Source organism: Eulemur rufifrons, chromosome 16, assembly GCF_041146395.1.
Source record: "Eulemur rufifrons isolate Redbay chromosome 16, OSU_ERuf_1, whole genome shotgun sequence".
Classification (NCBI taxonomy): Eukaryota; Metazoa; Chordata; class Mammalia; order Primates; family Lemuridae; genus Eulemur; species Eulemur rufifrons.
In genome coordinates this window covers 71,763,261-71,788,933 of record NC_090998.1, presented here as the reverse complement: position 1 = coordinate 71,788,933, position 25,673 = coordinate 71,763,261, and the positions used below count along the sequence as shown (strand labels likewise).

General features: G+C 41.5%; 1 protein-coding gene across 1 annotated transcript in view; it reads right to left on the bottom strand.

The window, feature by feature from the left end:
* Positions 1 to 17,660, bottom strand: part of PLEKHG7 (pleckstrin homology and RhoGEF domain containing G7) — a 55,080-nt gene extending 37,420 nt beyond the window's left edge. Inside the window, exons 1-4 of the mRNA XM_069490751.1 lie at positions 17,471 to 17,660; positions 14,351 to 15,072; positions 13,817 to 13,839; positions 666 to 793 (exon numbers count right to left, since the gene is read on the bottom strand). Of these exons, the coding sequence (XP_069346852.1) occupies positions 666 to 793; positions 13,817 to 13,839; positions 14,351 to 15,043 (844 nt within the window). The 5' untranslated portion in view covers positions 15,044 to 15,072; positions 17,471 to 17,660. The remainder of the gene's footprint in view (positions 1 to 665; positions 794 to 13,816; positions 13,840 to 14,350; positions 15,073 to 17,470) is intronic.
* Between the last annotated feature and the right edge of the window lie 8,013 nt (positions 17,661 to 25,673).

The window sequence follows — 25,673 nt, the reverse complement described above, 5'->3', positions numbered from 1 at the left end:
CAAGTAAGGGTTCTTTTGTAAAAAGGGCTCTGCTAAGAAAAAAAAAACAGTTTAAAAACTACCAGCATGGATAATCTTTAAATTTCCTTTCAGCTCTCAAAGGCTTTAATTTACCTACTCTCAGAATCATGAGGAAAGTACCCTGAATACCACAGTTGTTCTGCTTTTACAAGTGAGATGAAGATGCACAAGATTCACCCCTACGGCTGCCTCTCTCTATCACTAATATGCAATGGGCACCTCTGCCTCCACATGGTTCCACCCTGGTTGGAAGATACCAGTGTGAGATGGAAGACCAGGAGTGGGGAGAGATGTCACAGCAATGGTAGGGAAGCTGCCCCCACGCCTGGAGAGGGCACTGTGATCCGAGATGGTGCACCTGTGCCAGGGCCTGCAGCTGGGATAAGTTTGTTGACCAGAGTATAGTTGGAGGGAAGAGCCATGTCTTACTCATCTCTGTAAATGGAATGCCCAGTACTAACACCGGTATTCAGCTGCTTCCAGTAATTCGCAGCTGGTGCCTGTTCTAACTGGCTAGACCTCAGTTCTAGCAGGTCAGTGCACATGTTCCACTAGTTATTGAACATTTTGAAAATGCCCCCTGTCGGTGACAATATCCATCCCATAGCAGGCATGTCATGCAAGTATGCTTGAATGAACCTGACCTGAATTCAGCAGCAGAAGTGGGTGGCACAGGTAATCTGCAGCTCCATCTGACACCAGAAGGTCCCCAGGGAACACCTCGAGTCCGGGCAAGTTCAGCACCACAGAACTTCGCCTGTGCTCGTAGAACCTGTGCGCAAGAAATGAGGGGAGAGAGCTGAGAGCTGGGTGCAGGCAGGTTCATCGTGCGCATCACCTCTGGTCGTGCAAAGTCACTGCTGGCACCTGATGCTGCTCTCTTAGGAAGGACTCAGAGGCCACTCCGGGCTCCAGGCATGGGATAACACCTTTACCACACATTCACGCATTGTCTCTTCTAGCCTTACCCGCCATTTGTGAGTTAGACCAAGAGCAGAAGAGCTGATCTAGACATGTCAACACAAACGCACCCTGCTGGTTCTGACTCAGATGGAAACTAGAAGAAACATCTAAATACAGAAGTCTTTGCCAGTTATACATACTGCCTCAGAAGGGGGCAAGATGCATGGGGTGGCCACCAACTCCGTGGTGATCTGAAGCTAGTTGTTCAAAATCAGCACTTTTATTTTTCCCAGAGAAGGTTGAAATACTGTCGGAAAAGCTTAGCAAACATGATTGTCTACTTTCTCCTTTCCTCTACTCCATTTCATAAAACTTCTTGTCTGTTGGACGTTCATAAAATTAATGGTTGATGTAACGGATGCAGTGGGGAACAGCCCCAAAGCCACTAGGCCTTTGCTCAGTGATCTCTAAGCAGCAAAAGTGGCAGGAGTCTGTCATGCTGGGGACGGGCTCGATAACATGGAATCATACGCATTCTCTTAGTTTCCTCATCAGAACTGTTCAGATATTCCTTTGGTCTGTTCTAAGGGATGGGAGATGGAATTCTTTCTATTTATTGACTAATGTAATCTCTAAATTCTCTTTTTACCAACAAATAGTCTAGCATATAGGTTACTTTATCTAGAGAAGAATTTTGTCTTGATTTAGCAACAAAAGCATAGCTGTGGCATTGTCTGGGAAGTTGAGAGCCCGAGTTTGTCATATCCCCTTGGATATTACCATTTTGTCCATTGCCATGTGGTAACCCCCACCCTCCAAAATGGTCATGCCTGGTTCCCTGTTAGTCTCCCTAGCCCAGGCCTGCCTCTGCTCCTTCCACTTTCCTTCCAGATCATTTTATTATAGTAGAACAAGTTGTTTAGGAGTTTCTAATTAGTGAATAACTTTTATCCCATAAGTTTCTACAAAATATATGAAGTAAGGATGCCTCAGACTTTGCAGATAGATGCTTTAGGCATAAAAGAATTTATTTTCAGTTACAAAAGGCTGCCTCCTCCAAGAAGTCTTCCCTTATATGCAAAGAAGTAATTCCTCACATTTGTACACTCCTCTGTATCCCCCCAAAATCAGACCCTGAGCATCTTCCATCTGTATTAACAGTCACCTCTTAACTTGTTTCTTCACCTTCAGCTTTATTTCTTGATTCCACCCTATGCTCATTAAAGGTGACTTTTCCACAATTTAAGTCTGACCTACCTCTCCCCAGCTTAAGCCACCTCAGAGTCTCTTCATCTTATACCAGATAAATATGAACCTCCCATGATCTGGCCCCATTTACCTTTTTGATATTCCTTATTTTGCAATCTATTCTCTGGAAATAGGAAATGGATTGTAATACCTGGTGTGTCACACCTTGGTGCCTTACTTGGGAATATTTTGTTCCCTCCCTGCCTTCTCCAAGCCTGTATAATTCCTGCTCTCCCATGAGATTCAGGCCCATGGATTATCTATGTTAAGTAGCATAAAAGGGAAATACTTGAAAAACTTTGGGCTCAGCTTTATTCAATTGACTATATTCCCTGGGGTTTTGTAATCTGTTCCACTTGCCCTTTCTATCCTCTTATATATTTTTTTTTAATTGGAAAACTTTAGAATAATGTGGCAAACACTGGTAGTTGCTAACCCAATGTGCATACTCTCCCTTTTCCTTGCTATTAAAACCTTGCTTTGTCTGGAGATGGTATGTGCTGAGTTAATACGCTGACCTGCTCTGACTCTCTTGCAGCTAGGGAAGGCCATGTGACCCACACTTGGCCAAGGAGATTTAAGTGGAGGCTGAAGTGTGTGAATTTTGGGAAAACTTTTTCAAAGGAGTTAGACTTGGCTAGCTTCTTCCATTTATCCTTTGCCGTTTGCCTTCTTGCTATCTGGACTATGGCTTGAAAGCCAAATATATACCAGCAATCTGGCAAAGATAGGCAAAGATAGCAGACTAGGAAAACAGGAGCCTGGCATCTGGTTATATTACAACAAAAATCCTACCTTTTATTTGCTTAGATCATTCTAGTTGGGTTCTTTGATACGCAGACAAATATTATCCTACTGTCACAGGTCCCCCATCCCAGACTTCCTCCTCCAAGAAGAGGCCATCTTCTGGCATTCGACATTCCTTTTTGACTTTTTCTCCACCTACTTTATGATTAGGTTTTATAATAAGATATTAGGGTTGCAACCTCTTACAACTTTCCCTTTTTATTTGCCAACCCAATGTCCACAGTGGTTATGAGAATGGGGGAGCTGAATGAGGTGGGAGTTGGAAAAGTGACAGTAATTTGAATGAGAAATGTAATTCTAGTTTCATCAGATTGGATACAGGACATTGGGACTGACACATAGCAGATTAGCAGTACACAAATCCAGCCAGGAATTTTCAAAGTGGTACAAAGAAGGTATTAAATAATCTAAAATACTGAGAGCCCACAAAAAAAGACCCCTGAGGAGAAACATCAGAAGCTTCCCCACCAACTTTATACTTCCCTTGATAAAAGATCCTAGAAGCATATAATGAGATTTAGGTATTTATGGGAATAAAAGGGGCTGAATTGGGTGGGCATTGGAAAAATTACAATCATTTAAGTGAGAAATATAACCTAGGTGAATTTTGGGGAAAAAATTTACTCACCCTTTTGAGCTTAAAACTAGATGTTACACAATCTGGTATCATGAACTTGGTAGTTTCCTAAGATTCTATAAACTGTCTTTATATTCCCTGGGGACCTCAGAGAGCACATTACTGCTGGTGGGGTGGAAGGATGAGTCTTCCCTGGCCCCTCTAGGCTGACTTACATGTTTCTCTTCCATGCTTCTACAGTTCTCTGGTGTGGTGGTTAAGAATGTGGGGTCAAATTGCCTAGATGTTAATCTTAGCTGTGTGTCCTGGGTTAAGCAAGTTAAGCAACCTCTCTGGCTCCTACTTTGCATTTGCGAAATGTAGACAATACTAATATTGTGTGAAGATGGATTAAATTAATCAATATAAAGCACTTAAATCAGAGTCCAGAACTTAGTAAGCAGCCAGTAAACACTATCATGCCGTTTATTGAATATATTATAACATAGTGTTCTATCTATGCATCTGTTTATTCCACTAGAGTGCCAGCTCTTTAAGTGCATGTGTTATCATCATTTATGTTGGTAGGTGCTAATTTAGAACTCAATCCATTATTACTGATGAATACAAATGAATGAAATAATCCTCTGATGTTGTCCTTCCTTATGGAAAGCATCTTGCTTTACAAGGTCATTTTCTAGATTCATGTCTTATTTCCCTTATCACCTCAGCTCCTAGCTCCTGGTCTAAATCCCTGTTTAGCAAGAGCTCAGTAAACATTTAAGTAAATGGAGCAATAACCAAGCCTGCACATACTCAGAGTGATTGATCATTGTCATTTTCCTACACAAACGCCTGCAGAATGTGTACCCTGGTAATAGCTAGCTGTGTGTGTACTGTTCTTTAAACACACTGCACTTCACGCCTCCGTGCCTTGGCTCAGGTAGTTCCCATCTGCCTGCCTGTCTCCACTTTATCTGCTTGGCAAACCTATATTCCTAAGTTCCAGCTTAGATGTTCTTCTAGACGTCCTTTCTGATCCATTCAGGAAGGGTCAATTCTCTCTGGCTCTCTCTCCTCTCCCTACCCTTACCTTGTCTCTTTATAATAATTTCATAGAATGCTCATACTGGGTCTTATATATCCCAGAATCTAATCACTTAGCATAGAACCTGACATGGAACAGTTATTCAAACAGGCTTGTTGAATAAATAAATATGTTGATTTATAGGATGAAATACTCACAGTCTTCAGATGAATTTGTTTTCTGTTCTGGATCATAAATGAATCATTATATGCATCTACAGAAGCAAAATGAAATCTGAGTGCTCATCAACCCCCACCTCCTTCAAAGTGGTTGGTTACATTACCCCTGTCCATTCCTCCCTTGCCTGGGGTAACTTCTGATGTAGTGCATCCATTTGGGAGCACATCGATCGGGCTTGGAGTTGAATTTGCATATATGCAGCAGAGGGAAGACAACTGGTTTGCACAGGGCTTGAGCCATGACTTTGGCTTTTTGCCTTGGTGTTCAAAACCCAGTAATGCTCATTCTGCAAGGGCAGGTGTGCCTCTGGAGGGGCGTAACAGAATTTCTGTGGCATGAAATTGTTTTGTTCATCACAAGAGAGCATGGGTTAACAGAAATATCAAGAACCACAGTTGTAGCCATATAGAGACCTAGGAAAGCAATCAGAAAGAACATCTACAGTCAGAAACATGAAGAGACATGGATTGGCACAGAAAATGTTCCTCTGTATCACCCGTGCCTGGCTGTGGACGAGATTTCTAGGCACTCAGGAAAAGACCTAAGTCTGCGTCAGTCAGGGTTGTTCAAATCGTTAGATTAATGATATTAATGTAAATGGTTACAATGAGTTCATCATGACATTGAATTTAGGTCTTGTGGTGGGTAGAGGGGTGTGTTTATAGCTCCAAATTGGTAGCTTGTTTTGGCTGTTCTAAACATTAGGATTGCTTCATATAAAAAGTGGCATTCATGCAGAATTATTGTGTCTGATTCTGTATTGTTTATCCACTGGAAGCAATCATTGTAATGAATTCAGAATTCTTACCCTCCTCCCCCAAACAAAATGGTATCTGTGTGCAGTAGGGATATTTTGTGTAAAGAGGGCAGGGAAGATTAAGCTAGTAAATGAACTAACAATAAATGCAAAATATTTGGGGTGTGCCTGGCAAAACCCACTGTCGCTGTGTAAGTACAGTTTAACTTAATGCTGACCTTCAGTTGTTTAGAAAAACACAACTAAACAAATATCCTTGAGAAATACATTTTTTTTTTTTTTTTTGGTCTGATGCTCGGCTATTCTGGTTCTTTGCTTCAGGATAAACTCTGGACCCAGAACGTTGTATTAATATAACTGGGTGCCTGCCTGACCCAGTCTGTGCAGCTCTCTAGAGCCTGACACCCTTCCCCTGGCCTCCCTCCCCACCCCACATTTAGAAACCCAAATACAGCCACACTTTCACTAACCCCGAGGTGCGTTGCTCCAAGCTGGTCAGATCCGAAGGGACTAGTCCCATGGTTGCTGGAATAATCTCGTCTCCCTTCTGGTATGAGGATGTCTGCTTATTCTCCTTATTCTGTCCTCTGCTGAAGATCTGAAGGTCCATGATGTGGGCCGGGACAGCAACAATTCAGAGAATCCAGGGAATTCTCCCCCACTGCTGAGCAGGCCACACACCCTGGCCTTAACACTCAACAATGAGGCTGCTCTCACATGCTGGTGCCAGAAAAGTTTCTGGCTACTGGAAATGTGTCCCCAATGGACCTCAAATGCATACATTTTGTAAGCAATAGATTGGTCTTGGTGAACATTATTCTAATTTAAAATCAGCTGCCATTTACTGAGAAGAGATTCTTCCTAGACACTGTGTTAAGTGCTTTTCGTGCATCCTCATATTGATTTTCACAAACACCCTATGATGTGGAAATTACCAAAATGAGATTTTAGACCAGAGGAAACTAGGCCTAGAGGGTTGGATAAGGAGCTTCCCTAAGGTTGCATTGTTTTACAGGATGACAGAGCCAGAATTCAAAATTCATGCAGGTCTGACTCCAAAATGACTTGTGAATCAGAAGAAGAGAAAAAGACAATAACAACCATTTTAAAGCACAAAGAGTTTTTTAAAAAATGGTTACAATGATGGTTACTACTCTAGGTAAAAAGAGGAGTATCATGGTTTGAATGGTAGTCCTCCCAAAAAGACACGTCCACATCCTAACCCCTGGAACATGTGAGTGTGACCTTTTTTATAAAAAAGGTCTTAGCAGATGTCATTAAATTAAAGACCTCGAGATGAGATTACACTAGTGGGTGGTCCCTAAATCCAATGACAAGTGTCCTTATAAAAGACACCCAGAGGAGCGCACAGAGAAGAGAGAAAGCCCTGTGAAGACCGACAGAGGCAGAGACTACAGAGATGCAGCCACAGCCAAGCAACACCCGGATGAAGAAGCAAGGAGAGGTCCCCTAGAGCCTTCAGAGGGAGCGTGGCTCTGCCTATACTGTGATTTAGGATTTATGGCTTCCAGAATTGAGGGAGGATACATTTCTGTTGTTTTAGCCATTCAGTTTGTAGTCATTTATTATAGCAGCCACAGGAAATGAATATGGGGGCAGTACTGGCAAGGACACTCGACTTAGGACCCAGATTCCAACCGTGACCTTCACGTGTGACCTTGGCATATCCCTTCCTGGGGCCTCCGTTACCTTACGTGGAAGACGAGTGCAGTGAGTGAGGCTCTTTCCATCATCCTTATCTAAGTTTGAGGGTTCAGGAGCCCTGTTCTCACTCTCCCCTTCGGCGGCCGTGGTGGGGGCGGTAATTACGTGGTGACCTTCTTCTCGGCAGAAATGTTTGAAGAATAATCATCCAAAGTTCCCCTTTTAGAAATATGACTAATAGATCATTTACATTTTTAAGAGATTCTTTCTGTACAGTGGACTTAAACCAAGGACTACTGGCCTTTAATTCCCAGGTGCAAATTTTAAGAAGAAATAAAAATGCTAGAGAATGTGGGGGGATACAATTGCTCTACAGTGATAATGTGTGTCTTAAAGGAATAAACATCTTATTGAAGGCATTATAACTTGGATAAGGCACGGTGTTATCTTTTCCCTTGCTGTGAATGTTACCCCATTTTTTTTTTTTTTTAAATTAGGCAGGCTTATCAAGCCTGATTCCTCAGAAACCGTAGTCCTGGTCCGATAGTAAAGGTTCATGGTAAATGTAGCCTTTTTCAGCAGGCAGCTTTTCAGCTATTGCTTGACTAGAAAAAGTAGGCATTCCATTTTGAGAATCATAGTGTTTTACCCTATGCAAGAAATACAGTGCAATTTGGAATGCTTGCTTACAACCATGGGTAGATTACACAGGAGGAACAAATTAAGAATCAGTAACATTTTTTAATAAAACCCTTTTAAAAATAATCAACAGAGAAATGGCAACTCTCCTGCAAATTATTTATCTATAGCTGCCTTGGTTAAATGTAGGATATATTTTTCTATTATGAGTTGCAGAAGATTGTTGGGAATGTTCCTTTTTTGTGTTTGACAATAATTTCCAGTTTAACTTTTTATCAGAATGTTCCATTTGCTAGAAACGCAAATGAGCAGGCAGAAAGGAGGAGGAGCCTCTAGTTTACTGCCCAGAGCCTGCTGAATGGTGGCTATTTCAGAAATGTGGACTGAATGAGGAAGCCTCGTCCCCAGTCCATCAGCTTGAACACAGAACAGAGACACCTCCTAGGAGCCTGGGCACTGTGTGGAGAACATCCTGTGTCAATCAGTAATATTTTATTGAAAACACATGTGTTCAGAGCACCAAGGTAGCTGCTGGTAACTGCCCCGAACTCTCGCTTTCTTTCTAGGCTACTGTATTTCTGGACAAGAGTCAACATAAACCTCGGTGGGATCAAGCAATACAAATCCCCATGAACCCAAGGTACACTCCAGAGATGATCACAAAGCAGTAAGGAAGTTGGGGGAGGTCTAAAGGAGTTTCAGGGAACCAAATAAATACTTGGAGGAAAAAAATACACAAAACAAAAAGGGGATCATACAATTTCCCCTACAAGACATGTCAAAACCTAACTAATCAATTGACTTTCTTTTTTCTTTCCTCTTTTCTTTAGTCTTCCTTAAACATTTATTGAGCACCTACTATGTGCCAGGCAGTGTTCTGGGCACCAGGGTTACAGCAATGAACAAAACAGACAAAAATCCTGCTTTCCTGGAACTTACATTCCAGGTGAGCTGATGCTGATAGAAGAATAGCAACTGGTTTTCCTCCAGCCACGCCCAGAGCAGGAAGGCTCCCAGAGGCTGTGGTCTTTTAAGTAATTAACAATATGTCGTCGATTAGCCTCTAGTTAATCCAACAAGCTTTAAAGCTCTGAGAGAGCTGACAAACTCTCTAGTATCTCCCAGAGTTTACAGAAAGTGCTAGGTATACAACAGGTTTTAAATAAAAGTCTGTGGAGGGTGTAATATTGAATTGAACCTAATGTTCAGACAAAGCAGATGAGCTTTCTGCAATCATCCATTTAACTCTGAGGTCAGAATATTTTAGAAAGCATAATTCAATGACTTACATATGGGAAGTGCTAGATGAATGAATAAATGAATTAATAGTGTCTCTAAAAATAACAATAGCTACTATTAATATTTGAGTTATACAATTTAATCAGCTTAAAAAGCTGATGAGATGGATACTACAGTCATGCACGGCTTAACGATGGGGATACTTCCTGAGAACTGCGTCACTAGGCAATTGTGTCATTGTACCAACATTACAGAGTGTCCTTACACAAACCTAGATGATACAGCCTAGGACTCCAAGTCTAGGCTCTATGGTCTAGCTTATTGCTCTGAGGCTACAAACCTGTACAGCATGTTACTGTGCTGGATACTGTAGGCAACTATAACACAATGGAAACTGTTTGTGTATCTAAACACACTAAACATACAAAAGATCTGTATCTACCATGGCCAGTAAAATAAAAAAAAAAAGGAAAAAAAAAAACATACAAGGGGCACAGTAAAACTACAGTATTATAATCTTATAGGACCACCATCATTCATACAGTGCATTATTGACCTAAACGTCATTATGCTGCCCATGACTATATTTGTAGCTCCACTTCAAAGATAAAGACTCTAAAGTTTTGAGCTGTTAAGGAAATTGCCCAAGATCATGTTGCCAGAGAGAAATGGAGATAGGATTCAAACTCAGGGAGGCTGTCTCCGGTAGCTTTTAACATCATGTTATGCTGCCCCCTAATGGTAACGCCAGATGAATCTGACTTTGGGGGAAGTTTTACTGGCATTCAACATCTTTTTTTCTGCAAGATAGACTTTCCAATATCTCATCATTTGGTTTTCATGCTAATGTTGCCTCCACTTGCTAATTTGGATATTTTTAACTTTTTTCCTGTTTCTGTTTGAGCACTGGAAGGTTAGTCTATTTTCTCATAGAAAAGTGGGATGTAAGTTTCCCTTCTCAGCTGATTCAGGGCGGACCTGAAAATTTGGTGAGACAGACAGATTTCTGTAAATACAAAATTGAAGGGGTGCCAGGAATGTCTCCCTACCCACAAAATCTCCCCTATTTACTACCTGATGTTTAAAATCCCACCAACACAGCTTCACTGCTTGGCTTCAAACCATGTCCTTTGTCAAAATGCAAATACATTTTGCATTTTGGGATAGATAAGTGACACTGTAATCCAAGCAGCAGCCTGCCATCCTGCCTGTCTTCCTTCTTCCATTCATTTGTTTTTTTTTTCAGTAAATATTTTTGGAGGTAGATTCTAGCTGGGTACTGGGTGCTGGAAGTTCACAGATAAATAAGAAGTGGTCTCTTCTTTCAGAAAGGTTTTGATTCTGGGGGCAGGTGAATGTGAAAGACATACAATACATGTTTTACATACTATGATGAGACTTTTATAAGATGCAGGGAAATCCAAAAGGGAGGAATGTACTGGCTCTACTCGGAAAGATGAGGGTTTATATCCTTTAAGCCTAACATCTTTCACACTTTAGTAAGAATGAATTATAAAGATTTTTTTCCCAGGAGGCATACTTTGGTGATAGGAGAAGAAGGTTTGGAGTTAGCATGAGTTCACTTGAATATTACAGAGGGAAAGAGGGAATGACAACAGGAAAAAGAGTTCACAAAGAAAAACCTGGAAGCAAATATCTACCACTTAGTTGATTTCAGAACTAAGAGTATATTGAGCCCTTCTCACTTATACAAACCCGCCCAGTTCTCAGGCAATGTGTGAAAACACTGTAGTAAAAGAAGAAGTAGTATTTTTGAGAAAAAGTTTACATCTATTCTTCAAGGTCAGAAAAGCTGGTTGTGATTGGCAGCCACAAAGGCAAGCAGTTCTCAATTGCATACACCAAGGGTCAGCAAACTTTTTCCATAAAGGGCTAGATAGTAAATATTTTAGGCGTTGTGGGCCAGGCAGTCTCTTATGACTGATTGACTCTGCCATAGTAGCGTAGGAGCAGCCATAGACAATGTACAAATGGATGGGCATCAGTGTGTTCCAATAAAGCTTTGTTTACAGAAACAGGTGGTGGGCTGAATTTGGGCCATGGACCATGGTCTGCTAGTTCCTGGCTTATGCCATTTAATAAGCATAATTTTTCTGAGGAGAGAGCTGTAGTTCCTGGATGGACAGCAGGCCCTCGTGCAGAGCTCTTTTCCTGACATGTGACTACACAGCCTGGTAAGCAGCCGTTCAAAGGAAGTGGGCACATTGAATGGCAGCTGCGGAAAAGACTGTGGAGACACGAGGAGGAAGAGAGGGAGGGAACAAAGAGAAACAGGGGAATTATCTGTTTATTTACTTCTTGTTTATTAGTAGTAATGTAAGAATGTCTACTTGAAATATTAGTTCATAGGTTATATTTACTTAATCTCTCATGTATCCATTGCCTGCTATATGCCAAGTAGCATGCTAGGTCCTAAAGAAACAATATTGAATAATTCAAAGTCATCGCTAGATACAAGATATTCAAATTACCCCCTCTGCACCCCTATTGTAGCTTTTTGTAATCTTCAACTGTTTTATAGTATGTGATTGTGACATGTTGAACTCCACAGTTTTCTTTTTTTAAAACTAATCCCATGACAGATTATTAAACCCCACAGTTTTATTAAGCCTCCATCCCTTTGACCTAGTTGTTATTTAAATTACCAAGACTATTTCTATTATTTCCTCATAAAGATTCCACATGCCAGTGAAAATCATCTTTGCAAATGGCTCAGTGCATTCCCCATTGCTAGTCTTCATGTCTGCTGGCACCATTCAATAATCAGCGCTGGACCCAGACTTTACCTGCTCTAGGAAACATTCATTGATTAAATACTCACAAGTATATATAGCATATCCATCTCTGATGCCTTCTCTAACCAACTATTTACTCGAAATCTCCACTCAGATGTTCCATAGGTCCTCGAACTCAACATGTCCAAACCTGTCCAAGACCTACACCTCACCCACCCATAACTCCCTCCTTCTTCCAAGTTTATCTAGGTTAGCAAGTGAAAACATCGGCTACCCAGTTGTGCAGGCCAGAAGCTTGGAGGTCATTCCTGACAACTTCCTTTCCCTCACCCCTTACTCTCTATCATTCACAAAGTCTGGGTGATTATACCTCCTAAATATCTCTTGCGCTCACATACTTCTTTTTAACCTCATTGTCTTCATAGTTTAATTCACCAACTTCTCATATCTAAACACTCTAATTATTCTACTTAAGTCCACTCTCATCTAAATCCCATGTGTACCTTACCTCCACCTGCTCTTATCAATCCATTCAATGGTTTCACCTTACTCTTAGGGTAAAGAACAAAATTTCTAAACAGCCTGTTATGCCTTGTCTGATCTGACTCTAATCAACATCATCATCTTTCTTTGAGACTATTCTTTTTCACTTTCTCTGGACACATCTGAATTAGCTGTGATCTTAGAGCTTAACTCTGTCTCCCACCTATGGATGATTTGCACTCATGGCCCCACCCCTCTCCATGATTGTATCCACACCCTTTGCCACCTAACACTTCAGACGTCTCCCACTGTTGGTGACACATAATTCCCTGACCCTGAGTTCAACCCAGTGACTTGGTCTGGCCAAGAATATTAGACCAGATACAGAGCCCAAGCTCCACGAGGACTTGCATGTTTCCACTTGTCCTGTTGGACCTCTCTCTTCACTGTAAGAACATGTCCAGGGGAGGAGCCCTTTGGTCCCATGAGCAGGATGAGAGACACATGGAGCAGAACCTCTTAGCTGGGCCCAGCCTGGGTCAACTGATTCCCAGGGGACACATAGATTTATAAGAAACAATTCTAAGATGTTATTTTAAGTGGTTTAGGGTGGTCTGTTACATAGTAATCACTAACTGATACACTAACACAGTAATTTGCATTTTCCTGTGGGTTTGTAAATATCCTCTACCTTCATTCATACATTTAGGCTAACCAGGGTTAAAATCAACAAAGAATGTATAGATGGACAGCATCCTTACTACTGCAAACAGCAAACTGTTGCTTGAGGTCCAGTAATAAAACAGTGGCTATTTCTCCCAAGCACTCCTCTGTGACTTTCCAAATGAAATGAAGACCTTTCTGTCAGCCTCACAAATTAGGGAGATGAAACTGGGTGTGGATCTTTCCCTCGCTGCCAAGGAAACCGTTCGTACGTGGGAGGGATGGCAAATCCACTGCTGCAACCCGGGGGCCACACTGAGAGTTCAGAGCTGGTTTCTGAAATGACACAGTCCACTTCGTTCTAGATAAGGGCACAGTCTGTCATAATAGGCATTTTAAAGGTCACCCTAGATTTAAACAGAACATCTCGTTCCTTTTATTCTTGTCCTCTAAATTTGGCTTTGAAAAGCTGTTAAATATCTCTGGCCTTTCCATTTTCTCTACCAGACCAAAACCAATTACTAAATGGATGTTGTTAATTAAGCCACAGGGCTAAGGCATTGACAACTCAAAATGAAAACCACCACAGATCACTGTTGTCCCTTCCCCCTCAAAATGCTGTGCTCTTAAAGGAGACTCTTGAAATTAAGACTCCTGCACCCACAAACATGAAGAGTGACTTGGGGGTTGTAAAACAACGTATGCTGATTAATAGTACACCATCAGGTTTGTCATGTCAGAACAGAAATAAAGACGTAAAAGTGAACAGTCAACAGATGTCACAGCACTGGAGAAAATAACTGCGTACATACCTGGATGGATGTGATTCTTCTCCCTGTAACAAATTTTAAAAACGTATGTTTTAGTCTTGCTCATACCCATCCAAAATTCCAAAGCAGACATCTTGAAAGGAGAAACAATTCACTGTCCTAGTTAAAATGTTTTGGATTTTTTGGGGGCGGAGAGACTAGAAATTTGAAAAATTGGCTCTTTTTCCCCCTTTTAAACCAGCTACCACCAGCTCCACCTCTTTGCAGGAAGCCACTGTTATTGTCCAATGCCTGACAGACTTCGGTACCTCGGCCTCCGTGGGCCCTTTCTTAAAGTGCCTTCAAGGATTAGAAGAAAGTGACCTAGACCTCCATTGTATTCCTTCCCTAAATTGCTACACCCCTTTGACTTGAGAGCCAATGTTTCTCAAAGAGTGTGTGTCCCCTTAGCAGTGGCCTTCTGTGCTGTCTCCTATCACTGGATCTCCTGGCCTTTGGGGGCATGTGGCAACCCCGGGGACTTATTTTGCTTTGTGGTTCACTAAGTGAGAGGCAGAAGGCTTCGAGCTGTGTTACCTGAGGGCCAGGACACCGTGGTCTGGGGCTGGGCAGGGAGTGGCCTTCTCGCCCCAGAAGAGAGGCCTGGTGATGAGAGCCCTTGTCCGTGGGCTGAAGCTCGGGGAGGGCTTGCTCGTCAGAGGGGCTGGTCTGGGGCTCGAACAGGTCAGCTGCATCGAGGGCCCTTTCAGGGTCGGAAGGCCACCTTGAGCAAAGTCTCCAGGGTGGTAGCGAGCGCGGAGAGTCCTTTGGGCTTCCAGGCAGACTCCTAGAAAGGTAACATGCGGAGCCTGCAGGCTCTCTCCAGCTTCCCCAGGTGGGCACCTGCAAGGCGTGTTGCTGGGGCAGCGAGTGCAAAGTCCCACAGCCACTGTCCCTTAATCTCCTCAGAGTGGGAGAGATGGAAATGCGGCCTGGGGCTTGCCGGTCAAACTGGAGAAGGCCGCCCTGGTTCTCACAGTGCTTCTTACACAGGCTCGTGGGGGGCTGCTGAGGACAGGCTCCGTGGCCTGGGGGTTGCACCACCGGGCAGGATGACTCCGTCTTCCCCATGAAGCTAACAGGACCCGTTGCTGGAAGCTTCCAGGGGACATTGTCCAAGTTGCTCTTCTCCGGACCACACTGGGCTTGCTCAGTCTCCTCATCCAAGTGCCGCCCTTCCTCTGGCATTTCTTTGCCCTTTTCCAGAGAATCACAAGCAGGTCGTTGCATATTTAGTGAGGAAGAGCAGACTGTGGAATCTGTGGCAAATGGGGAGACTGCTGTGAGAAAAAAGGTGTCTGACATTTCAAAGGAAAACTAATTCTTCACAGGAGATAGGTAGAGCCCAGTTCCCACGGGCAACCTTCACGTTTTGTAGATAACAGACATACAGGACTCCAGCCTTCCCACCTAAATAGCGTACTGAAATCTGTTTACTGTCTACCTAACATCTCTTCCAGGTTCAAACAAAAAAGCCTTTAAAAACTTTGGTGACTTAAGATACTTCTTGGAAACCACATAGCCCCTCATCATTTCATGACTCCATTTTAAGAGAACCAAATATACATGAAATTCTCCTTACGTTCTGCATCAATGTATGTATGTATGCACTTCAGTGCATTCCAAGGACATGCAAATAAGGAAAACAAGGCCTCTTCCCTCAAGGTTTAAATAACAGAATGAGACATAGCTTCAGAGATAATCAACGTAAAGTATCTGACAAAAAACCTTTTAGATTTGATCGATGCCCATGTTTTGGAAAAATGACTTGCGAATTTGAAAAGAAAAACCCAGATGCCACCAGGCTACCTACTTCTCATGATTAGAGGTGTCTTCTAGGATTCACACATGCAGAATTACCTCCTGATTAATTAAGCTCTTTGTATGTTCAAGCAAAGCTGATTCTGCCATTTGACAACTTGAGTCATGGACGTGACTTACAGTTCTAGTATTTTGTAGTTTCCCACATGAAGAAGTTATTCATGTGTGGGAACACGACAGTCCTTACCTATCCTGTCAGTTACGGCATGAGAGTTAACCTTCGATTATTTAGGCGTGGGACTGTGGAACAGATGATAGAACTGTCTTCCCTTGCCACGGACAGTGTGGAAGGTGGTTCAGACTGTACGATCGTCTGTGGATGGAACGTCAGTAGTTGACCACACTTCCTGAGGTCTCCAATAATAGTTGTAGCAAGTCTGAAATTCTAACCTGAAAGTCAGCAATATGGAACCCTTTGGGAATGACCACATTTGGATAGCCAAAATTTTGAGGATGGCTAATAATTTACTTTTTTCGTGTTATATAATTTTAATTGCATTAACACCACTTTTTAGAACTCTTTCTACAGTGTATTATTTACTTTTCAACTTGATATAGAGAATGTTGAAAACCAATAAACCTTTTCCTCATGACCTGACTTCCTTATGTTGACTATCACTCGTATACTTTTAGTATGATTACTACTACATTTACTGTTGTTCTGTGGCAAATACAATCACTGTTACATGTTTTTATAGCATCTGATAATTTACCCACACACTAACTGGCCCACACTGATGTACTCCCTAATTTTTATTCATCACTTCCCATTATACTTTGTGTACTGGCCTATGGCAACCACTCTCTCCTCTTTAATTTGTTTTTTTAAATCTGTTTCAGGCATAGAAGTCCCACAACCTCGTATGGAGAGAATTAATAGGCTCTTAGATCTATTCCTATCAGTAAAGAGGAGGAGCCCAATGTTATAACATTGTCATGACAGTGTTGTGACACTGATTTTGGGGATTCCATGATCTCTCATATTTACTTCCTATCTCTCATCTTGTGTAAGGTCAAACTAACTGGTATTAGATTTTAGACTGGAGAGTTGCTCGAGGAACTACTTAGATACCAACTAAAGTCAATTCAACTCTTATTTACAAAAGAAATCTGAAATTCTTAATGTTGAGTTGACTTAAATATTTTGAGCAGAAGACTCAAGTTGTTATAGAACTTTACAAATGTAGAACTAGAATGCATGAGGTATCGTTTTTTGGGTGGTGGAGGAAAGAGGGTAACACAAGCTTGAACACTTACATTTAGTTAAGGTGGGGTTGAACTAGTTATGGTTTTAGATTGGTAATTTCTGGCTGCTGCTCTAAAGGTTGATATCAACTTTGCTGGAGAAGAATGAACAGGTCTGTTCTGACCACTGATAAAGTTGGGTATATTGCTGCTTCCTGGAGGGGCCCGTTCCTCATTCTCCCAACAATCAAATGGCTGAGCCGAGCACTAGAGTTGTAGGTACTTTCATGCCTGTACACACCCAGGGGTTCTCTTATTTTTCTCCTTCAGACGACTGTCCAAGTTCAAGACAGCAGCAATATTAAAGGAATTCAGTATGCTTACATAGCTGCTTGCATAGTAGTTATATCAGAATTCTTAGTCTCTGAGCTTCACCTCTGTCCTTTTGACCTTTTATCTCCTCTTTTGAGGGGTTAGGATATACCTTTAAGTTGCCTTTCTAGTTGTCTGGACACAGAGGTGTGGCTGCTGGTAGGAGGTTTATTTACCTCCTACCTTATTTACAATAGGATTTAAGACATTGAGTATTACTTACTAGTCAGTGTCTTAAATATCGGAACCAAGGCAATAGCAACTGCTGGCATGACTCACCGCAGACATGGAGAAACTTTAACTGCAGCAGGGCTTCAGGAGGTGGTTTGCAGAGAGGGAGGAAGAGCCCAAGCGCTGGAGTAAATGGATCTGATTTCTTTCCTAGTTTCGCTGCCAACTAACCTTGTGACCTAGGACAAGTCACTTCTCCTCTACCAGCCTCCGTGCAGCATTTATAAAAAGGGCATGAAAGTACCTTCCTCCCAGGCTTGTTGCAGGAGTTAAATGAAACCATGGCGGAGGCTCCTGGGAGGCCTTCCCTTAATGACTCCTCCCAGCAGACCTGGTTGAGTCAAAAGTTAACAGGAAATCAGTCCATGCTAACTGTTCTCCTTTACATTTAAAAGACTAAATCAAAACATGATCATTGTAAAGAAAATTCACCGGCCTTTGACCTCCCAAGCTTTCAGAATCCAGCAAACACCCACCCACCCATCCGGGAAGCGATCTCATTCTACTAGAAATTAAACCATGTAGATTAATGATTCACTAGCTCTCATTAGACCCGGAAAGACCAGCAAAACAAGACCAAGCAAAGCTGGTAGTAACAGGACCCGAACAAACGGAAAGCGCGAGAGAGAAACCCGGAGAGCAGCTGAACGTTGTCTTTAATACCTGTGAGATGGTCCCTCGCTGAATGTGACATTGTCCAGGGGGGTCCTGAAAATCCGCAGTCTGCAGAACCACAGAGCGAACTGCCAGGTGAGGTGACGGCTGGGAGCGACAGGCCCCACACCTGTAACAATGGACCCTGCCCAGCTGAGTGCTCGCAACCCTGATACCAGCTGAAATGAGGAACTGGCCTCTCCCCTCCTTGGAGACATTTCTAGTTATTTGTTTATGAAAAAGCCTGAAGGGAAACAAGTTCAGAATCTAAGACCGCCTAGAAAAAGTTAGGTGAACGATGGCTGATCCGAAATAGGTCATCAGAAATGATGCAAAGGTGGCTTTTTACTTCCCCTTAAGATGTCCAATAATCATCATTGATCATTCAGTGAGGGAGTTCCAGGTTTCTGGTCTTTATTTTTTCTAAAGTTATGAGAATCATTCTTTGGAACTTTACTTTCTTCACATCTTAAAACATTTTGTGTTGATATATTTTATTAATGGGATGCTTTAATAAGCCTTGAATAATAGAGGAAATGATCGCCGTACCAGGGAACACATTTGTGAGCATCAGTTTTCAAATAATTAAAAGGCAAACAGAAAGGCATGTAACCAGCATTTTCATCAGATTGGTACCTCTAAGAACATTTATTTGGTGTCTAGGTGGAGATCATGCATATTCATGCAGCATTAAAAAAATTTCTATAGACTTTATCAAAACAAATTCAAACTAATTTTAAGTAAGTCTAATTTACTGAAATTTTCATTGCTTGCAGTCATTACAGATACTTATTGTGAAGGTTCCTCTAGGTCAGCGATTCTCAAAGTGGGGGTCCCTAGACCGGCAGCATCAGCATCCCTTGGGAACTTGTCAGAAAGGATAATTCTCTCCCTGGGCCCCTCTCAGAAACTCTGCCGGAGGGGCCAGATGTCTGTGTGTTTACTCTTCCAGGTGATTCTTACACTTGTTAAAATTTGAGAACCACTGCCTTAGGAAAAATTTAAAAAGGTCTAATTTATAGATGTTCACCTTGTGATAACCTTTGCATTAGTCTTTAATTCTCTCTTGGTCTTATTAGAACATCATTTACTTAGAACTTTGCAAAATGACTTGATCTCCTCCCCTCACCATCACTGCCACCATCACCACCACCCAGGCCAAAGTGGAACATCAAGAATTATCTATTTTGCCAGGATAGAGCCCGCATAACACAGTCTGAGCTTCTGCCAAGCCTGTCTCAGAATGAATCTCTTCAATTCAGGAAGAAAGAAAAATGAATAAAGTCTTTCAGCTTTTGGTTTGTGGAAGGAAGGTCATACTTTATCTACTAGTCCCCTCACGCACATGTGATTGTAAAACTGTCTCTCTTGGAGGATAATGATAATGGAATATTTGATCCCCATGCAAAACTTTCCAACCTCTGGCTGTAACTTCGGGAAGGGAATTAAGAGTCTTACAGAAAGGTCACAAAGGATTATCAGGGAAAAAAAAATAGTGCCACTTCCACCTGATTTGTCAAGGAGGTGGGGACAGGGAGGCATTTTTTGGATGGGAAAGGGATGCCCTTGGGTTAGCTTCTCCTTCAAGACCCAGGGTAACTCCATTGACAGCAAAAGTGGCCCTTTATCTCTCAGTATGACACACGGAGTTTCTCTCCAGTTCTGCAGAGGGGACAGCTTGCCTCCTCGTTTTTTGCCTACGCTCTGGGTTTCTCGACTGGGATGTTTTGGGTGAGGAGAAAGTGACCTGGGATGTGCCCCACATGGAATCTAAAGTCTAACAAGCTGTTTTCTATCATGAATATTCAGATCTGAGGCTGCAAGCTACGGAGTTGTGATTGGTCCTCCAGCTTCTTATCCAACATTAGGAATTAAGAGACTTTATAGAAAAATTTGGATTTCAGGGTTTTCTTTTTCTTCTTTTTAAATTAATCAATCTGGCAACACTTTGTTCCTATTCCCATATTTTCATATATATCAAAGGACTGGATCTGAGGACAGGCTCCCTGTTTGAGATAGGACAAGCACCATCTAGTTTACCGCAGTCTCCACCACTCCCTATAATCTCCCTGATGCCGGCTAAAGTTGTTGCTATTGATCATTGTGCTGGTCGTGGTTTTATTTCTTCTAGCAGCACTGTAAGTAATGGCTTCAAACTGGAAACAACCCCAAGACCCATTTCAATAGGATGTCCATCATCAACAGATAAATAAATACACTGACATATTCCTATAACCGACACTATTCAACAATGAAAATTAAGGAGTGACTGTTCTACTCCAAAACATAATGTTTAGTGAAAGAAGCCAGACTATATGATTCCATTTACGTGAACATCAAGAACAGGCAAAGCTAGTTAGTCCGCGGTGTGAGAAGTTAGGGCAGTGGTTTTATCTTTGGGGAGAGGTGATGACTGCAAGTCAAGAGTGTGCTTTCTGGAATGCTTTTAGGTTCCATTCCTTGATCTGAGTGCTGGCACCAGAGTGTGTTCGCACAGCGGAAGCTTATTCGCTGGTGCACTTCGCTTATTGTACATGTGGTTTTATGTCCACGTATGCTTTGCTTCAGTAAAAAGTGTTCTTTAGAAATTGTGTCTGTGCTGAAAGACAACATTCTGGTTTGCTTACTTTCTGGCTTTGAATTGGCAAATTCCTAAAAAATATTTTCTTTCTAGTTGTTGAAAAGAAATATGATTTTTATTTGAGTTTCCTTTTAGGCTTTAGGGTTACAAAAATCCAACAGTTCCATATTTAAAATGATTACTATCAATGTATATTGATATAGTTTAACATTTTTGAGTTACTGATTCAAGAAAATTTTCTAGGCAGTACATATTCTAGGCCATTTCATATCCAAAACTGACTTTATTTTGCTATCACATATGCTGGGTATGAAATTCTTGCACCAAGGTATTTTCCTTTAAAGGTCTGTAGACATTTTTGCATGATTTTCAGCTATTAGTAGTTAAAATAGGAGGCCAATAGCATATTTGCTCTTTGGTGAGCTCTTCTTCTTTTTTAAAACTTGTTTGCAATATTGTATATGTTTTCTTGAAGTGTGAAATTAATTTATATGTATTATTTTTAAATTGTCTTTATATTTGAAGGTAGAGATATTTACTAGTGTATGTCAAGGTATGGTCTGTTTTGCCAAGGATTTGATGTGCATTCTTGATTATTTAAAATAATTTTTCCAAATAAAGATTATTTTCTGTATTATTTGACAGTTATCTCTCTTTCATTAATTTCTCTTTCATTAGAGGAGATCCCTTATCTCTTACATCCGATATTTAATCTTCTCTTTACATTATTTTTATTGTCTTTACCTTTTCCCCTGTAGTCAGGAATAATTTCTTGACATCCTTTTCTATTTTGCTTGTTCCATTTTCTGCAGAGTCCAAGTTGTTTTTAACTGTTTCCATAATGGCTTTAACATCAGTTTTCCTTTGAAGATAAGTAGGACTATTTCAGTGCAGTTCTTTTTTATTGCAAAATGTCTCCTTTTTTATAGTGGCAGACTATAGGTTCTTGAATCACACTGAAAGTACAATTCATTTAGTGTGCTGTGAACTTAGGCATGTGATTAACCCAACTCTGTATATGTCGTCTAAAGATTAAAGTCAAAGAATCATGAATCAGACAATTTCTGACTTTTTCTGTTTCTTGAAATAACTTTTTCAAAGAAAGGTAGTTTGCCTGAGCCATCTTAGAATTTTTTACTTTATTCTTATGACCTGCAAGCTATTTAACCAGGCCCTCTGGTTATTCTATTTGCTCTTCCTTATAGAGGGATATCTTTGATTGTCTGGTGTTGATTTATGATCAAGAAAGGGTAGACCGGGTTCTAAAAAGTAATGTGCAGGTTTATATCAACATATCTCAAATACAACCTGTTTTAAAGGAAGAAATGGGAAAAATAAAATTAAATCACTAGATTTAATTTTAATCACTCGGCAATTTTGAAGGCTAAGGGACAAGTATCTAGAGCCACAGCTACAGTGACAACCAGCCCATGAGCTGCGTGTCCTTAGGTAGGACTGAAGGGCACCCCAGCATGCCCAGTCCTTGCTTGCTGAGACCTTTTGCCAAGAGCAGAGTCTGCGGACGTTCCCCAGGGCTGCCGCAGTGAAGGTGGGAGGGCCCGAAGGGCTGGGCTTCCCCATGGGTTCCCAGCGCGCTTCTCCCTTCTCAGAACTGCGCCAACCTCACTTGGAACTGGGCTTTTAGCAGACATTTGTTAGTAGCCTCCCCATATCCATGGCCTACTCCCCCTTCCACAGTTGCAGCTTCCACGAGGTTCTGTGTGTTTCCCTCATGCTTATTCCATGCCTAGCTTGAGGGGTGGAACACTTTACCTTGGCTAAGCCAACTATGCCTGCCAATCCTAGGGCTGCAGGGATTGGCTCAGGAGAAGGGCGTGTGACCTAAGCCAGCCCTATCAGTGTGACTGTCAGGGATTTTGCCGAGAATTCTGGGACAAAGACACTCTTTCCTGATGGAGGTGGAAGAGGAGGCAGGCAGCAGTGGGAACTGTTGATAGATATCTTGAGACACTATAGCGGTGGAGGAGCCTGTTTCAGGATATATCTGACACTATGACTGGGAGAGTAAACTTAGAAAACAAAACAAAGCAAAACTGGACTGTAGTGAAATCCTGAGTAGCTGAATCAGTCCTCAAACCCTAGAAATACATTTCTCTACATTTATGTTTCCTTAAGTCGTTAAATTTCCTTTATTGTTAAGCCACTTGAAGTCATGCTTTACTTTGCTCACATCCAAATGCACCTTCACTGATATAGAGCTGTCAGTGGGGAGGCGGGGGCTATTCCTTCCTCTTCTTACCTTCCAGAAACATTGCTCTCAGGAGGAGGGCAGCTTTCAGCATCATCCTTTGATCCAGGATCACTTAGACTGTATCTGAAGAATTAAGTCCTCTGGATTTCTGGACTATAGGTGGCACCAATCCTTGATTTCCAGTGGTCATGCAGATGTTTTCCGATGTGAGAATTTTGTTGGTCACTGTATTCATTTTCTAATGCTGCATAACAAATTACCATACTTTTAGTGGCTGGACATAGCACACATTTATTATCTCACAGTTTTTGTGGGACAGGGGTCTGGCACAGCTTATCTGAGTCCTTTGCTAGCTGTCTCTCAAGGCTACAATCAAGGTGTTGGCTGGACCATGTTCATTTCTGAAGCTGGTGGGATCCTCTTCCAATCTCACATGACTGTTGGAAGAATTCAGTTCCTTGTGGTTGTAGAGTTGAGGCTCTCAGTTTCCAGAGGCCCCCTGCAGTTCCCTGCCCTGTGGTCTTCTCTATCGGCGGTTCACAACATAGCTTGCTTCTCCAAGGCCGGTGGGACAGCCTTTCCCTCCAGTCTTGGACGGGAATATGACTTGGAGTGGGACAGTCGTTTCAATAGTAATTGAGTTTTTCTAATTGGAACACAGCTAGGCTAAAATATGTCCCCAGTCTCTGACACCAAGTCTTTCTTTCACTCTGTCTTTGATGTCAGATTGGCCTGAAGAATGGTTTTAAGTGTTTCTGAGGGATAGAAGCCAGTGTGGAAAAGTGAAAGTAAACCAAGACACGGAGCATCGTAGAAACCCAGGAAACAGGCACAGCTAAGGTTTTGCAATTCCAAAGGCTGCCCCTGGCTCCGTACCAACCCACCTGTGTTTGCCAACACCCAGCAGGAACGTTGTGGGGTTTGATTTCAGTGTGGGCTGCTCTGCATTTTGAGTTCAGCAGGGGCTCACTGTAGTGCTTAGACTTACCTGAATGTATTTGTTCTGATGTTGATTGAACCTGCAGCAAACGGTCTGCCTTGGAAACGGAAGTGATGAGATTTAGGTGTAAAATTTATTTCTGAGTTGTGCTGAAGTCCTAAGCTGCTGCTGATTCACTTAGAATGTTTCAGCCAGCTCAACTCAACCAACTTTGAGTTCTGACATTTGTAAAGTGACTCCCTTGTCAGAATTCTAGCTGTGAAGAAGTTAATAACTGCAATAACAACCTTGGAAATGAGTTTTAAAAGCCCAATGGGGTGGGGAAAATAAGCCTGTGCATTTTATTTTTAAGTGTAATAAAGATAGTACAGATAATTCGGCTGAAAATTATCCTATTTCTGGTTCTTCTTTGTCATTTAGGGTCCATTGTAAGACTTCATCCATTTTCCTATGATCTCTGTCCCTAAGTCATAATTCTAGCGTGATTATGTCAAAATTATCTCCACAGTAGCCAATTGTGGTGTTACAAACAGAGAATTAAGACTTCAGGTGGGAAATAAACAGAAACAGCAGGGGCCTTAGAAACAGAGAGGCATAAACCTTCTGCTCTTCTGAAAATGTTCCTGAGGACAACAACAAAAGTGGAGAGGAAAGAAAGAAAACATGGTTTGTTACTTAAAGCAAGAATTATTTCTAACTGGGAGGAATGTTGATTCAGTTTTCTCAAATAACACTCCTGAAACTTTCTTAAGCAAGGGGACTCTGTGAGAAGGATCAAATAACTGTCACATTATATGTAAATAATGCAGTGGCTGTAGAGTTTTTTTCAAAATGCAATGCACGTTATTTCCTATACAACCTACGGTCATTGTACAAAGAGAGTCATCTTTAAACTTTTATGACCACAGAGCACTTTATCTAATTTAATTTTTTGTTTTCTTTGCAGGGTAGGAATATTTCTCAGATTATTGTTTAGAGAATCATTATAATCAGAAATTGATTTATGCCTCGTATTCCATGCTGAGAGCATTATCAGTGTGCAAGGCTGAATATATCACATTAGATAGTTAAATAATCACTTGCAATTTATTAGTTTTACTTCCTTTAGCAAATGTTGCTGTACTCTATTGCTATGTGTTTTGTTTAACCCTGGGAGTGCCCTTTGTGCATGGTTAAATCCTTCACACCTTACGAAGTCAATCATCAAATTAATTTAGTAAAGATTTTATGGGTCCATTTTGCACTGTCTGAAAAACCAATGATTTATATTCTTATCTTCTGCTTTTCACAGATAAGGAGAATTCTTTTAGATATACTATACTTCGACTTTAACACGTATCAAACAAAGATTCTCCTGCTATGCTATCTTTCAGGGCAAGATGAGGAAATGTGGCTAAATTGGAGTTTAGGTAGGTTAATAGGGATCACCTGTATTCCAAAAGGGCTCATGATGGTCAGTGTGGAGGGCAGCCTATACAAAGCATTATTTATAAAAATGGCAAAATACTTTACATACCAGTGTGCAATTTTTTTTTCACTTAACAGTATGTCATCAGTGTTCTTTAATGCTAATGAATATACATAACATTTAAGAGTTGTATGGTATCCCACAGTATGGACTTATAATAATGTAATCATGCTTCTATTGATATTACTGTCATCTAATTTACATCAGGACATTGCTAAACTAGAGTGATTTTTCTTCCATCCCTTCTCATGGTGATTCGATCAGGTTGGGCTGATTTTGCTTTTCCTCCTTTCAATACAGAACTGGGCTTGGTCAATCAAAACGTTTTGTCACTCTGGCTGCATGTGATTGGTAAGGAGTTGACAGGCATCACAAGCCGGGCCAATCAAGAATTTT